Source organism: Clarias gariepinus, chromosome 21 (genome assembly GCF_024256425.1).
Source record: "Clarias gariepinus isolate MV-2021 ecotype Netherlands chromosome 21, CGAR_prim_01v2, whole genome shotgun sequence".
In the NCBI taxonomy this organism is placed as follows: Eukaryota; Metazoa; Chordata; class Actinopteri; order Siluriformes; family Clariidae; genus Clarias; species Clarias gariepinus.
The window spans coordinates 28,341,053-28,357,944 of NC_071120.1; the positions used below are offsets into that span (position 1 = coordinate 28,341,053).

At 41.3% G+C, this 16,892-nt stretch overlaps 1 protein-coding gene across 2 annotated transcripts in view; it reads left to right on the top strand.

The window, feature by feature from the left end:
• Positions 1 to 16,892, top strand: part of osbp2b (oxysterol binding protein 2b) — a 52,292-nt gene that overhangs the window by 26,100 nt on the left and 9,300 nt on the right. For both annotated transcript variants that reach the window (XM_053480673.1, XM_053480674.1), the window contains exons 3-10: positions 8,898 to 9,148; positions 14,407 to 14,605; positions 14,788 to 14,911; positions 15,096 to 15,162; positions 15,304 to 15,456; positions 15,966 to 16,211; positions 16,331 to 16,451; positions 16,716 to 16,819. In XM_053480673.1, coding sequence (XP_053336648.1) covers positions 8,898 to 9,148; positions 14,407 to 14,605; positions 14,788 to 14,911; positions 15,096 to 15,162; positions 15,304 to 15,456; positions 15,966 to 16,211; positions 16,331 to 16,451; positions 16,716 to 16,819 — 1,265 coding nt within the window. The remainder of the gene's footprint in view (positions 1 to 8,897; positions 9,149 to 14,406; positions 14,606 to 14,787; positions 14,912 to 15,095; positions 15,163 to 15,303; positions 15,457 to 15,965; positions 16,212 to 16,330; positions 16,452 to 16,715; positions 16,820 to 16,892) is intronic.

A 16,892-nucleotide genomic window follows, 5' to 3' on the forward strand; every position in this document is an offset into this window, starting at 1 on the left:
ATGTTCCTGCTGTTGTTCTCACACGCACACATTTATCCTCTCTTTTAGTCTGTGTGTGTGTGTGTGTGTGTGTGTGTGTGTGTGTGTTTGTGCATCATTCTGAAAAAGTTTCTTTTTTTTCTAGTTTTTTTGTACCTATCAGGTTTACACTCAGCCATGCCCACAAACCTCCATAAATGGTAAAATAGTTAAAAAACAATTTGACTAAAGGATGAAGAGGTGCACGAGGAGAGCGAGAAAGAAACCAGGAGGGAGAGAGACAGCAAGAACAAAAGTCAGTAGGATGGAGATAGACAGGTAGACGGTGGACAGGTGGAGTAAAAGACACGAAGAGGGAGAGACAAGAGAATGGAGTAGGACAAAACTTTAAAGAGGTAGTATGAGACACAAAGACTGTCGGTGAAAGACTGAGAGTAGGGGAGAGAGAGAGACAGCAAACGAGAGACAGGATGACACAAAGACAGGAGGAAAGAAAGACAGGGAAGAGTGAGAGAGTTGAACAGAGAGAGAGAGGATAGGAGAGACACAGAAGGAGAAGGTGTGGATGGTGGAACCAGAGACAAGAGGAAGACGGAGAGAGACAGATGAGAGAGAGAGAGAGAGTAGGACAAAAAGTGGCAGGTGGAAACCGACAAAAGGAAAGAACCCAGAGACGTCAGTCAGAACCCAGGGAGTGTGTTTCTCAGAACCCGGGCAGGTCACATGACCAGCAGCGCGTGCCTCATGAACCCGGACAGAGTATCTGTCAGAACCCAGGGAGCGTCTGTCACTCACTTTTATCTGCCTGTCTAACTGGGTTTCTGTTTGACTTTGCAGCCCTGTGTGTGTGTGTGTGTGTGTGTGTGTGTGTGTTGAAGCACACTTGGCCAAGATTAAGGGTCACGTCTGACTCTTTACCCACTTTTCCTCCACTGTGTCTTCTCTCACTGTGTCAGAGTTTGTGCGTGCGTCAGCATTTATTCATGAAATCATCACCACACACACACACACACACACACACACGCACACACACACACAGAGTTAACTCTGAGTCAGGAGGAAGTTAATGTGGTGTTGAGGATGCTGACTGATCCTCTTTCTTTCTGCTGAGGAGAGACAAACCCACAGATCAATCTCTGACCCGTGGTTGCCAGATCCTCACTGAACCATCCAGAGCGTGTCCTCTCGGGTTGCCACGTCCTCTCCCTGTTCTACTGCGAAATACTACATCATGTCACCAAATAATGTTTATCGATAGATGGATTACAGAGGTGGGCGTGGCCTTACTCTGCACATGCTCTCATCACACCTGCACCAGGTGCGCTTGATCATAAGCAGGTCACATGACCAGATATCACGATATATCTGTGGTCTGTACCCGTGAGAACCTCAGTGACTTGTGGAGGATTTCCCAGCTGGTTTATAATATATATATAAACTGAATTTTGTTTAATATTTTAAAAATTTTACTTTTACATAACATCTAAATATTTTTATTTAAAAAACTAATAAAAAAAATCAACTGTAAGAAAGAAAAAAAGCTTAAATAATTAATGATGGTTTTTGTAATCTGTAAAAGTATTGCAGATTTTATATTTGTAAAATTACGTGTATATAAAAAAATTCAATTGTGTAAGCTGTGTAAGTTAGTTTGTATTTAATATGAACGAAAATATAAAAAATGTCATGATGTTATATAAATTAACACATCCTTTTGATTTTTAAAAATATTTTAAAATTATTTAATAGTAATAATTAGAGAATTCATTAAAAAAACTGTTTTTTAAATTTCTAATTAAATCTTTTTTATTTAAAAGATTGTTTGTTAAGACCACCTGTGTATATTTCATTTTAAATGCAGGTAAACATTATTATTATCTTTCTTCTTCTTCTTCTTCTTCTTATTATTATTATAGTTCTATTTTAAGTGTCAAATTTAGGATATTTTCCTTTTTTTAAATTATGTACTATTCCTCTATGAATTTTATTTTGGCATCTTTACTCAATCATAGATATATTTTTTAAAATCGGTTGTTATTATTATTATTATAAATTATATATTTTATTTATGAGCTGTATTGCAGACTCCGTAAACATGCAGTAGAAAAAAGCAGAACATTAATTATAAAAATTACAATAATTTTATATTAATTTAAAATCATACTCCCTGGGAAAAGGTTGTTTTTTAAAAAACAAACAAACAAACAAACCAATAAAAAACTTACCCTAACAGTGGTCTAGAGTCGCGGGTAACAGCTGAGTCCACTTTTGGTGAGACCTGAGTCAAAAACCCAGCACAAGGGACGTTCTTAATTATTTAATATTTTAAGGAAGAGAAATCAGAGGTGTTGTGATCAGATCGAGGACGTGTGAAGACCTGAGTGTGAGATGTTTAGGTAATGTAATAACTTTAAAAATGTTATATACAGCAGCACACATGTAAGTAGTTTTTGAGATTATATTCCAGAAACTATAACTTATAGTGATTTGTCAACAATTACAGTTTTAACATTTATTAATAAACAACTCTTTAACATTACGGAGCTGGAATCTTTAGAAATGAGAAGTTCACGCTTGTATGTTTTTTTCGGCTCCTCTGGAACCAAGACATCACACTGCGCGATTCTTTTCGTTTATCAGATTATTAGAGAGAGAATAAAGAGAAGGTGGAGACGGACGACGCCTTATATAACGTGAGAGAGAGAACATGTGCTGGCTCTGGACAGAGAACCTCACACACGTGTTAAAGAGTGGTGCGTCTGCTGTACATGTCTACGTGGCGTTAACCCACAGAGGCTCGAGGTGAAGGAGTACGGAGATCAGACTGAGTCCGGAAGTTAATGGAGGACTGTGAAGGTCAGACGTGTGTGAGGTTTAGGGAGAAGGTCACGGACTCACTCCTGCTCCAGTCATGATGAAGGTTGCTCAACAATTCCCAGGAGGACACTTTCACATCGTCTGCCTCTTGTCCTCCATTCTAAGGATTGGCAAATCTCAGCTGTAAAGTGTGTGTGTGTGTGTGTGAGAGAGAGAGAGAGAGAGAAAGAGAAAGCGGCGTGATCCCCCCTCCCTCTCAGTAAACATGCCCATTTAAGCCCTATTTATTCATTTACCTGGTGCCACCACTAGATGGCACTTTGTTTTCAAGAACATGTTAACACAAGCCAGCAATCACGTGATTTTAACAACCCACCCCTACCCCTGCCGAACTGACGCTACCAAACTGCACTACAGAGATGAAGATGGCGGCTTGATGGACTATTCGCGGTAAGTGGTGACTTTTTTTTTATAAAATTTGTTTGTGGTAGTTTACAGTTTATTTCCCAGTTTAGTTTTTTATCGGCCGATTTATCTGAACATCACTGGCAGCACCAGCAGCGGTCAGATGTAACTTTAGATAACTTAATGAGCTGTTTACCAAGTCTGGAGTTAACATTACAGCTTACTGTCAGTGTCACAAACTCACAATGTCACTCCTCTTTTCCTCAAAAAGACGCTAAAGCTTCAAAAATAATATTAATGTCCCTATTACAAAATCTACACTACTCAAAAACCTATAAGAAGAGTGTTTGTGCTCTCTGAAAATGTTTTCAGAATCTGACTGAGTCTGATTTTAGATAAATTCTGGATTTAGATAAATTCAGCATTTATTTATTCTTTGGGTAAGAGTTAATCTGCAGGTTATTTCCCAGTCCATGAGAGACACAGGCTGAGGCTAGATGCACAGGAGCTAGCGAGCTAAACGCTCATAACCAGGTTTATATTTTCCCCACTTAGGCCGTGAGTTTGCACGGTAACGCGAGCGCTCAGTGAACGAGTAGGATAAAAAACCCTGAAGTGTTTATCAGTTAAGGAGTGGGGGGAGGTGTGGGGGGGCTTCAGTACTCGGTAAGTTATAGTTTGGCTTCAGAGATGAACTAATGCTCACATTCGAGTGTTATATCGCTTAACCTATTTGTATCAAAAAAGCGCATTAAGTAAATTCTCTGTTAATTTAATGCAGACGATAATACAGACAGACAGACCGTGGCTAACGCTAACAAAGTTCAATGAGTTAACATTAGCACAGGGAGTTTATTTACATTCCAGAATTCCCCAAAACAATATTTTACACACTCTGTGGTTTATTAATATATTTAATTTTTTTAATCACAACTAGATATTCTGTAAAGTTTATTTATCTTTGTCTTCACTAAATTCTCCTGTTGTCTTTAAGCAGAGCTCCGCTGTGGATGATTGGGGGGTCAGACGGATGACGGTTGGCCTTTTGGAGCTACTGGAGGAGCCTGAACAAGCTGTTGAGGGAGCTGTAGGAGGGATGACGACACAGCGCAACAGATTTAGAATGATGTTTGGTCAGGTCTACTGTATATTCTGAACATAGAATTGCAAAACGTCTGACGCTTTGATAAACGTCTGATACAAAAATCAATATTTTTAAGTCATGTTTGCGTGTTGTAATTGTTTGGGGGATTGTTTGGGTATAAAAAACATTTACTTGAAACAACTACTTCAATAAGCAAAAAATAGAGACAACTTTGTTTTAAAAAGTCGAAGTTGGGCTTATAGTAATAATAATAATAATCATAATTATTATTATTATTACTGGTCATAGAAACAAACGAAAACAACAATTAAACACTTAATCATATGTATCTGTGCTAGTTTGTGTTTGTGATTATGTGACCCATAATCATTTTTTCTCAGTATAAATAAATGCTTTGGGTTTTAAGAACTCCATCAAAAGAGCAAAGACAAACTTAGGAGGAGTGGAAGGTGAGAAACCTTAATGGAGAATACTGAGTATGACATGGTGCTAATTGCTCTGTGTTTTTTGGGCGGGGGGGGGGGGGTCTTTAGACTTGTCTGTGCGCAAATGTGTTTGTATTAAAGCCAACTGCGAAATGCAGGAGCGCACACACACACACACACACACACACACACACCTCTCCATCCACAAATGATTACAAGGTGAGAAATCTCAATGAAGAATGTACTGACTCCGCCCACTACTGACTGTTAGATGGTTTTAAGACGGGTTCTTTCAACCTGCCGGCGCGCAAATGTGTTTGTGTTAAAGCCAGCTCAGACAAACCTGACTAATGCAGGAGCAAACACACACACACACACACACACACACCTGTGGCACTGTTAGTGCGTCGACGCTGTCTTGTAAATAGCTGATTAAACCTATGAACACAGCCGTTCAAAAGAAATACTAAACAGTCACATGGTCTATTTTGTCCTCAAGTGAAATACATCACTACATTAATACTTTACACCACGATAACATTAGTGCAGAAGTATCTGAAGAGACTTGTATCTATTACATCATGACTTTGAGACATTTACAGTATATTTGAACCGTAGACAGTGTTTATTTTGCTGAACATTACAAAACAGCCATGTCCAATAAAACAGTGCAACTTTAATGAGCCACATTAGTTTCGAGTCAGAAGTAAAATTAACGAAAGACCGAGAAGCCCCGTAAACTTGATCCTGAACAGCCACGTGCTGACTTTAACAATAATTGGTGATTGTTTTTATATTTATGCTTTTTGTATATATTTTTAAATGTTCAAATAAAAAAATGTTTTTCAGAGTGTATATAATTTGTTGTGTCATCTGTTTCCAGCGTCGTTGTGATTGAGACCCATGAAATGATTTTTATTAGTAGTAGTAAGCCTGGCTTTAGTAACCTTGGACAAATCACTGTATAAGCCATCTCTCTCTCTCTCAGACACACACACACACACATACAGTACAGTACACACACACAAATAGCACATGAAATCGCATAAAACCAAATGAAACTAGGGCAAAAAATAAAAGCAGTGTTTATGGGGATTTATTCTGTCTCTGCTGCCGCATCTATTCGCCGTAGTGATAAGTGATTGATGTCCCATCAGATCTTTGATAGGGAAACGTTATGTTGGTTAAATGACTAAAGACATACTGATCCGTATGAACAGATATTTGTTCCAGATATTATGCGTCATTAATCGATTTGTTATGCCAATTTTAGACTATCAGCGAAAAAAACATCAGCGAAAACATCAAAAATATAACGGAAACAAACCCAAGCGGAAGTTACATTTTAAGCTTTACTTTGCAGCAAAATATTATCTACCAGTGTATTAAACAGAAATAGATCAAATACACCGTAATGTAAAATACATAGCCTGCATTTGTATTCCGTACCTACAACGATCGGTATAGATAAATTACTGATGTTACCGTCTTTAAAGATCATTAAGGATGTCTTGAAAAATATTGCAATAACTAGTTTTATTGATTAATTAATTACTTAATTTGTTTTAAATAGCTTAAGCATCATGGGTTGTGTATTAAGTGATTTTAAAAAATCAGTTTTATTAATCGTTTTTTTGTTTGTTTGTTTGTTTGTTTTTACCACATCATCTTTTTATGAAACTATGTTGACGATGCAGGAACTGCCTGTATATGAACGTACTGTATAAAGCTGCCTGTATAAAGCTGCCTGGACACTGCAGTTAACTGAAGCAGTCACTGCTCCACCTGGTGGCATTATACAGCATTACGGCCATCTTATTGGGGCGGGGCCTCGTTAACTGCGTCATCGCAGGGGATCATGGTTCGCGATGGGACCCGCCATGGTCCAGCCGGCTGTTTGACATGGCTCCTACTGCATGGGTTAGTGTTTGCAGGTGTTTTGTTTGTATGTTGTTTACTGGTGTGCGGTTGTGTTCTCTGGTGTTTAGCCGCGTCTTTAGGATTTTTGTAGCGTATGTGGAGCATGATAATGACATTGATGAAAATGTCCGGTGTTTTGAGATTTAAGTCTTTCTCCTGGTGTTTTTTTGACATATTGATCTGAGCGGCAGTGTCGGCCTGCAGCGTCTCTATAAATAAACCGGCATCAGTTTTAGCCGGACAGACATTAGATCTCAGTGTGGTTTATTCTGATCCGGAAACCATGTATGTGTGTGTGTGTGTGTGTAAGAGAGAGAGATTTAATTAGTTTATTAGAAGATTAGAAGGATGTGTGTGTATGTGTGTGTGTGAGTGTAAGATCTTGGTTCTGATTCTCTGCTGTGTGTCTCAGATAAATGGGCTTATTAGTCTTTGAGTTGTAGTGTGTGTGTGTGTGTGTGTGTGTGTGTGTGTGTGTCCCTATCTGTCTGTAACCGGATCTGATTAGTGAGAGTTCTGCGTCTCCGCTCGTTAGCGCACACAGCAGGTCGTGAGGTCACAGAGACGACAGAGACAAGCGGAGGAACACTCGGCTCTCTCACAACTCACTTTAACTTTCACACACTTTAGTTCTGGGCTTGTCATCCTTAAAAAACTTCTTTTATTCGTCATGTTATGTGTGTGTGTGTGTGTGTGTGTGTGTGTGTGTGTGTGTGTGTGTGAGAGAGAGAGACCTTGTCAGATAAAAGGCAAATTTAAGAAAGTATTAATAGATTTTTTTTTGCTTTTGAAGACGTCCGTGACAGAGAACATGCACTGGTTCTAGCTGGTGTAGATGTAATGTGTTAACTGGCCATACTGGTCATACTGGTGCTGTAGTTAAATGGTTTGAGTTTTATAGGTAATCAGTCTGAGATTTCTGGTCTAGATTGTCAGCCTGGGCCTTTCTGATCAGGGAAATTCTTGCTGCTTAGTGTGGTTCTTGCTGGTTAAGAGTGATCTTTGCTGGTCAGGGTGGTTTTAACTGGTCAGGGTGGTCCTTGCTGGTCAGGGTGGTAATCTGTTTAAGATAATCCTAGCTGGTCAGGCTGGTTCTTGAAGTTCAGGGTGGTTCTAATTGGTCAGTGTGGGCCTTGATGACCAGGGAAGTTCAAACTGGTCAGGGTTGGCCTTGTTTTTGGGGGCGGATATAACCAGTAAGAGTGGTTCATGCTGATTAAGGTAACCAGCTGGTCTTTCTGGTTTTGTGGTTTAATATGGATGGTTCTTGCTGGTTAAAATGGTCCTAGCTGGTCAGTGTATTCATTTGCTGGTCAGAGTGGGTCTAACTGGTCATGGTGGTAATTGCTGGTTAAGATGATCCTTGCTGATCAGGGTAGTTCTTGCTGGTCAGGGTAGTTCTTGCTGGTCAGGGTGGTCCTTGCTGTTTATGGTGGCTATAACTGGTAATTATGGTTCTTACTGGTCAGGGTAACCAGCTGGTCTTGCAGTTAGGTTGGTTTTTGGTGTTTCAATTGAATTCAATTCAAATTAAATTGTATAGCGCTTTTAACACTGATCATCGTCGCCAAGCAGCAATAGGAAGAAACCTTGTAATAGGAAGAAACCTTGAGAGGAACCAGACTCCACAGGAAACCCATCCTCATCTGGGTGATAACGGATAGCAGGGATTGATCTGCACTCATACTGTGTGTTAGGAGGCTGGAGGTTCAGTATAACAGGAGATGTAGAGAAGTTCATATGGAGTCCAGTTCATTGGTCAAGATGGTCCTAGCTGGTCAGGATGGGTCTAACTGGTCAGGGTGGTAATTGTTGGTCTGGATGGTTCTTGCTGGTTAGCATGGTCCCCCCCTGTGTGGTTCTTCTTCTTTTATTGGTCTGGGTGGTTCTTGCTGGCGGTTTTTCTTCTTAGTGTGGTTCTTGCTGGTCAGGGTGGTTGTTGTGGATTGGGTTCATTAGCTGGCCAGCCTGGTTCTAGCTTTTCATGCTGGTCATGGTGGTTCTAACTGGCTGAATACAGTAGGTTATATAGCTAGAACAGCTGACTAAATTGTGTGGACACACACACACACACACACACAGAGTGCCATTGTGCTAAAGTACCTGAATGTCCCCTTAATCATGAATAATGAATTAGAGTCTGAAATCTCCAGGCTCAGGGAGTTAGGGTGCGATTTCTCCATCCAGACCCTGGGTGTGTGTAAATTTTCTAAATATAAATGTGTGTGTGTGTGTGTGTTCTGCAGATGACTCAGGGGAAGAGGAGCCGACGTCACGCTCGGACCGGAGTGAACTGCAGGGGGCGCTGAAGACCTTGGCGAGTAAGCTGGACGATCTGTGCACGTGTAACGACCTGATAGCGAAGCACGGCGCGGCGCTGCAGCGTTCTCTCAGCGAGCTCGAGGCTCTGCGCGTCCCCGTCGAGGGCAGCGAGAAGATCAAGGCGGTGAACGAGAGAGCCACTCTGTTCCGCATCACCTCCAATGCTATGATCAACGTGAGTGCGCTGCGCCGTTACCATGGAAACGAAAGCGCATCAGTGTGTGTGTGTGTGTGTGTTTATCCCTTGAAATGTGAAATGTTTTATGTCTCTGTGATAAATAGACAAAAGGTTAGCTGTTTTACACCTGAAAGGTTAACACCTCTGTCCACTAGAGGGCAGACCAGAGCTGAAAACGTCTAATGCTAAAATAAAATGAAATAAAAAGGTTTAAAGCGTTTCAAACGTCCAGTTCACCCAGCACTATTAAGGAAGAGCAGAAGATGAAATGTATAGCTTACATCATGTTTTTATTATTTTTTTATGTGTTTAAAATGAAAGTATTTTTATATTTTTATTGTACGACTTGTTTGAACTCTCTTCCTAACGTCTCCTTCTGCGATGAAAACAGGTCGATGTTTGTCTTCCAATAAAAACTAGAAATTAATTCCAGCTAGATAGTTAAATACATTATTGATTTGTCACTTTACTAATGAACAAAAATCTCAATTTCCCTTGTCTGTCCCTCAGCAGTGAGGAGAACGCACCTTCAGCTTCTCATTACAGCTGTCCAGCATTGTCCTGCTTACAGTGGAGTCCCCTTGAGGGCTTTATTCAAGGCATTACTTTTCTCAATGTGGAATCTAAAGAAACATTTTGTCACACTGTTTTCTAAAAACGCAGGGACTCAGGTGTCAGTATGGACAGGAAGTGCGAGTACTCAGCCGGAGACACTGCAGGGACTTTCAGGCCGCGAAAAGTCTTTTAGAAAATGAGGAAAGAGGACAAGGGGGAGATTATTTGATGTTGGTTTTTGTTTAAAGGGTGATGGGACAAGAAAAAAGGGTTCAAACTGAAAGGAAGATGAGGGAGACCAAGACCATAGTGTATGCCGCGTCGCCGGTAAACACCCAGAAGACCACACCTTCAGAATTTAAACTCAAGCCTCCGCAATGTAACTTTATTCAGTTTATTCAGTTAGTGAGCCGTGTTTGACGTGAGGCTTTTCTTTGCTCGCTAATTATTAGTGGACGACTGAAGAAGAGAAACCTGTAGATCTTTGTTTTGGGTTAATTAAACTTTAAACAAGATTAAAAGATGAACAGTTTCTGAAATGAAGTGAGACATATTTATAGTTTCAAGTAAACTTATAAAGTAAGTGAACTTACATTCAAGTAAGTCAGGTGGTTCAGTAGGTCGTGTTTTTGGTGTTTGTGGATGTGGAACAGAACACAGTCCTAAAAGTAAACACTCCCTTTATTCCTCTATATAATCCCCTGATACACTAATACACTTATCCCAGTGTCTCACTAGAGCTTGGACACCATGAAGGTAGAAGGTTCTCCAATCATCTGCCTGATTCAGGACTGAAACACCGGCCTCCCAGGAACTCCTTTAATGGAAATGTCTTGGGGCGAGGTGTTATAATATTATACAGCAAACTGGTGACTGGATCATGGACTGGATCATGGTTCATGCCTACAGAATACGGCTCGCCAAAAAGGTCAACGCTGGTTATGATAGAGACACCAGAACCCCCAGGGCACCGGAGAACAGAGCCCAAGGTCATGACCCGGCCTCCAGACGCCCCAGAGTTATTTATGCTTATTTTATCTGCTTGGGTTTTGCTTCTTCCTTTCATACTGTTCAGTGTCATCCTTTATCTCGCTCTTTATTCCTCTTATTAGACACGTCTGCTTCAACTGGTTACTTTGACAGCGCAACAAAAAAAATACATAATCCATAACATAATAATAATAATAATAATAATAAGTAAAATGATCCTGATTAAAGTCTTCCTTGTCAGATTCACTCGAGTTATTTATAAATCACATTTAAAACGAGACAGTTGACTAAAGTTCTGTACAATCATAAACAGACTATAACAACAGACAATGATAAGAAAATAAATTTCAGTTCCAAATAAAACAATAAACAACAATAAAATGTCCAGCCTCATTGTATAAAGTAAGCAAATAAAACGTTAAACAATAAGTAAATAATGAATAAAAATCAGTAATTATCATTAAAAGGGCAAAATGATTATAATTATTATTGTTATTATTATAACATTATTATTGGTTACAGTTAATTATTACAATACAAATCTTTAAAAGTGAAACTCAGGACTCGTCTGATGTCCCTCAGCCTGACTGTGACCTCAGGAACTAAACGTCCGATATTAAACTCGTCCTGAAGTGACGGGATGAGCTGCTGATTAATGACTGGTCAGGTGGTCTCACACACACACACACACACACACACACACACACTTACAGACGTTCAGTAATTTCCCCTATATTTTGTCACAAGTCATACACTGCATGTGCGTGCGTACGTGTGTATGTGTGTGTGTGTGTGTGTGTGTGTGTGTGTTTGTAAGGTCGGTTTCAGAGTCTCAGCAGGAAAATGTGGAAGCGACTCCTGAGTCTGAGGTGGATTTTTGTCTTCACAGCAGCTTTCACACACACACACACACACACACACACACACACACACACACTTATATATGGCTCTGTACATCAGCTCAGGTCATACACGCAGAGGTCCGGGTGAGTGTGTGTGTCACATTTGTTTTTGTCTCGCTCTGTGCATGTAATCTTCTGTACACTGTGTAGATTTCTGTGTGTGTGTGTGTGTGTGTGTGTGTGTGTTTGTGTGGAGGTTAGATTTGTGTTATTGAATGAGTTTGTCTAATGAATGAGTTTACACACGCTACAGGATTAACGGTCAGAGTGCCGGTAAGGGTCATGTGATCAGGAAGTCAAGACAGGAAGTGATGCAGGTGACTGTGACTTCACTCAGGAGTCCGCAGACGTGATTCAGTTCATCGGTTACAAAAAAAAGATCATGTGAAGGAGAAAAACTCAAAAATATTCAGGTGCAAAAAGAAAAGAGGAAAAAAAGTAGAAATTGATAGTAAGTGATTAAGGAATGAAAGAAAGAAACTTTAAAAGAAATAACCAGGGAGAAAGGAAGGGTCAGTGAGAAATAGAAATTAAATTATAGTAAAAAATAAAACAAGGAAAAAAAGAAAGAAAAACTGAAAAAGGATGAGAAAACTGAAGAAAGACATTAAAAAGAAAGTCTAAGAAAAAAAGGTGAGCCAAAGAGAGAAAATAAAAAAAGAGCAAGAAAGAAACTGTTTTAAAGTAAAGAAGAAAAAGAAAAAAGAGAAAAGAAAAGAAAATCCAAAAGAGAGAAAAAGTAAGAGTTAAGGCATTAAGAAGAAAGTAAAAAGAGAATGTACAAGAAAAAAGAAAGAAATGTATGTTTCTCTGTAAACTCTAGTAACCTCTGCTGCAGTTTGGCTCTGTGTGTGTGTGTGTGTGTGTGTGTGTGTGTGTGTGTGTGTGTGTGTGTGTGTGTGTGTATGAATGACTCACCGCAGCGTTCAGTTATCTTTAAATCCTCAGCAGTTCAGAGATGGTGTTTTTGTCAGAGACACAGAGACATCAACGCTCTCTGGACCTTCATCACTTCAAACTCATAAAGGTGTCATAAAGGTGTCATAAAGGTGTCATAAAGGTGTCATAAAGGTCATGACGTGTTGTAAAGCAGTGTAAGAACTGGTAAAGGATCGTAAAATGCCAAAAACAGTGTCATAATGTGTCATAAACTGGCAAAGAGTGAAAAATAGGTTTTAGGCTTTAAAGTGATGTACATGTCCAAGAGTCATTAAATGTCCAAAAGCTTCATAAAGTGTTTAATGAAGTCTTAAAACTTATAATGTTGTAGCTTGTCAGAGAACAGTTATGAAGCTCTGTAAAGTGTCATAAAATATTTAAAAAATATCCTTGATTAATGAGAAGTGTTATTAAGTGTCCTAGTGTTATAAAGAGTGACAAACTCAAAAACGTCAGCGTTATAGCGCATAAAAGTGTTTAAAAGTGTCAATGTCGTTAAATGAGTGTCAAAGGGTCAGTAAATGTTGAAAAAAGTATCATAAGTTGTCATGATGTTCTATAGTGTCAAAAACTGTCAAGTGTCGAAGGGTCATAAAAATAAATGTCCGAAAAGTGTTATAAAGTATAAAAGTGCTGTAGAGTGTCCTAGCCGTCATGAAATGTCCACGTCATCGTATTGTAAATCATTGTAAAGTGCCAGAAACTGACAGTGTCTGTCAAACGTCATAAACTGTCAAAGTCTAATAAAATGTCAAAATGTGTCATGAAGTGTCAGAAAGTGTAACGTGTAAAGTGTCAAAGCGGCATTAAGTGTTAAAAGCGTCAGAAAGTGCCAATGTCTCAAAGCATTTTAAAGTGTCATGAGTTGTTGTAGCGTGTCAGTCTGGGTGTCGTAAAGCATTGAGGGCAAGAAAGTGTCAGTGTCATAAAAAGTGTCGCAGGATCAGTAAAAATTGTCTGAAAAGTGTCATAAACGGGCAAACGTGTCGGCCTTAAAGTGCCGTGAAGGAGTTGTAAAGTCATAGTTATGGGGAGTGTCGTAAAGTGATGTAGAGTGTTATAGAATGACGTAGTGTCGTAAGGTGATGCGAAATGTCTTGAAGTGTCCTAGAGTGCCACAAAGTGTCATAAAAAGTGTGATTTATAGCATTTAAAAGTGACATAACGTGTCCTGGGGTGTATTACAGTGTAATAAAGTAAAGTCAAGGGTCATAGAGACACTTTAGAGAGACATAAACTGCTTTGTTTGTGGTGTCATACAGTGTTCTAGAGTGTTCTAGAGTGTCGTAAGGTGATGTAGACTGTTGCAAAATGACATAGAGTGATGTTCTGGTGTCGTAGAGTGTCCTATAGTGTCTTAAAGTGTCCTAAAATGTCCTACAGTGCTGTAAAGCAATGTATCGTAGTGTTATGTACTTTTGTAAAGTGATGCAAAGTGTTATAGAGTGTCTTTAGGTGTCGCAAAGTGATGTAGTGTCACAGAGTGTCCCACAGTGTCCTGCAGTGTCTTAAAGTGTCTTGAAGTGATGTTGTAGAGTGTCGTAAAGTCTTGTTGAGTGTCCCACAGTGTCCTGCAGTGTCATGCAAGTCTTGGCTTCTTCCAAGGTGATTGGCTGTTCTCATTAAAGGGGCGGGGCTTGTGACCTGACACACAGCAGTGATTGGCTGAGCGTTCTGCTGAGAGTTTTCTATCAGTACCTCAAAGCCCTGATATGTGTTTTCGTCTGTGGGACTCGACCAGGGTGTGGAAGGTTCTGGATTTGGATTAAAGTGTCCTGGAGTGTTTGGAGTTTTGTCCTGACGTGTGTGTGTGTGTGTGTGTGTGTGTGTGTGTGTGTGTGTGTGTGTGTGTGTTTGTCCTGGCGTCAGGCATGCCGTGACTTCCTGGAGCTGGCTGAGAGCCACAGCCGCAGATGGCAGCGAGTCCTGCAGCATGAGCGAGAGCAGCGCACTCACCTGGAGGAGACGATAGAACAACTGGCCAAGCAGCACAACAGCCTGGAGAGAGCCTGGAGGGAGGCGCCGACACACACCACCAACACACCTGACACGACCTCCACACACACCGGTCAGCACCAAACACACACACACACAGTTTATAACCCCACAGTGTTACAGGGTATCTCAAGGGGGCAAATACTTATGCAATGCAGGGTGCCTATTTAGCATGTAATGTTTTAGGAACTAAGGGTACTGCATAGTGATGTGTGTGTGTGTGTGTGTGTGTGTGTGTGTGTGTGTTTCCTGTAGGAGTGAGTGAGAGGTCCCACAAAGAGGAAGCGAGTGATGAAGATGAGAATACGGAATATTTCGACGCCATGGAGGATTCGCCTGCTTTCATCACAGTGCCGGCTACAGACGCCTCCCAGCACAGGTCACAGTCTCTACAGCTCTTAACTGTCGTTCTGCACAATGTATTGGCACCCTCTGCCCCACTGGGTGTCTGATGCTACACTGTAGTCTGTCAATCATTCCTGTGTGAATAATGAAATAAGTAGCTTTAATAGGCAGGTTAATGTAATTTAAAGTGTGTGTGTGTGTGTGTGTGTGTGTGGTAGACGTTCTCAGAGTAATCTAAGTGGAGCCAGCGGTGGGCAGCCCAGTGATTGGAACCTGGAGCAACATGTGAGTGTTTATAAGGAACAAACACCATTACTGAACCTGAAGTTTATGAGAAGGTTTTGCGACAGATTTACTGTAACTTAAAAACAGCACTGAATGTAGACGCTGTCTGTGTCCTTCTGTCTCCCTGTCTTTGTCTCTCAGTCGTCTCCCAGCTGCAATGATTTATCAGGGAGGGAGGTGCAGACACGCAGGAGGAGGCGGAGCCGAATCCCGGACAAGCCTAACTATTCGCTTAACCTGTGGAGCATCATGAAGAACTGCATCGGAAAAGAGCTCTCCAAGATTCCCATGCCTGTGAGCCTCCACACCACATCCACATCACCTCCACACCACCTCCACACCACCTCCACACCACCTCCATACTGCCTCTATACTACCTCCATCCTGCCACTATACTGCCTCCATCTTGCCTCCACACCACCTGCATACTGCCTCCATACTACCTCCACCACTATACTGTCCCTTCACATGCCTCCATAAAACCTCCACTGCCTCCATACATCCTCCACACATTACTCCATAGTGCTTCCATCCTGCCTCCACCATGCCACCACACTTCCTTTACACTGACTCCATACTGCCTCTACATTTCCTCTATTTATATTGCCCCACTCTGTGGCAGTATTCTGCTTCCTCACTTCTACCATAATACCCCAGCCTGCCTCAACACCATCCCCCACACTGCTGTGAAACCGCCTCCGTACTGCCACAATACTCCTATACTTTCGTACTACTGTATATCCCCACACGAGACAGCGTCTCTAACAGACCCGTCTCTCCTCCACCTTCTTCCTTTGTCCCAGGTGAACTTTAACGAGCCCCTCTCCATGCTGCAGCGACTGACGGAGGATCTGGAGTACAGCGAGTTGTTGGATAAAGCGGCTCGCTGCGAGAGTTCTCTTGAGCAGATGTGTTTGGTGGCTGCCTTCTCCGTCTCGTCGTACTCCACCACCGTCCATCGCACGGCGAAACCCTTCAACCCGCTTCTGGGTGAAACGTACGAGCTCGACCGGCTGGACGACTACGGATACCGCTCCCTCTGCGAACAGGTTACCCTCCTCACACACAAACTCTGTCTAGATTAGAAAATGAACAGGAGACTGACCAACACTGCCCTCTAGTGGTGAAACTACAGACCGTCTCATAGTTCCCTGTCTGTTTCTCTCAGGTCAGTCATCATCCTCCAGCCGCGGCGCATCACGTCATCTCACAGCGAGGCTGGACCCTGTGGCAGGAAATCACCATTGCTAGCAAATTCCGTGGCAAATATCTGTCCATCATGCCCCTGGGTGAGAGACTACACCCACAAACACTTAATAATTAGCTTAGCTTAATTTAAGCTAAATTCTTATGCTAACAAAAGTTGTAGCTTTAAAAGCTTATTTCTCAACGTATAGTTTTTATCACACCACACCAGCATCAGACTCAGATAGGGGGTGTGGCCTAAGGGCGGGCTTGTAGGTTAGAGGTTGCTCAGATTTTTTTGTTGTTGCTCCTGTGCTATTCCAAACAAGCCATACTACAGGTTCCTAAACCAATCACGTTTTTTTTAGGTGCCATCCATTTGCAGTTCCATGCGAGCGGGAACCACTACGTGTGGCGTAAGGTCACCTCCACCGTGCACAACATTATCGTGGGAAAACTGTGGATTGACCAGGTCTGTGCTCTCGCTGCTCCACCCAAACACAACACCACATCCAATCAGATTTACAGCCTGAAGATCTCCTGCA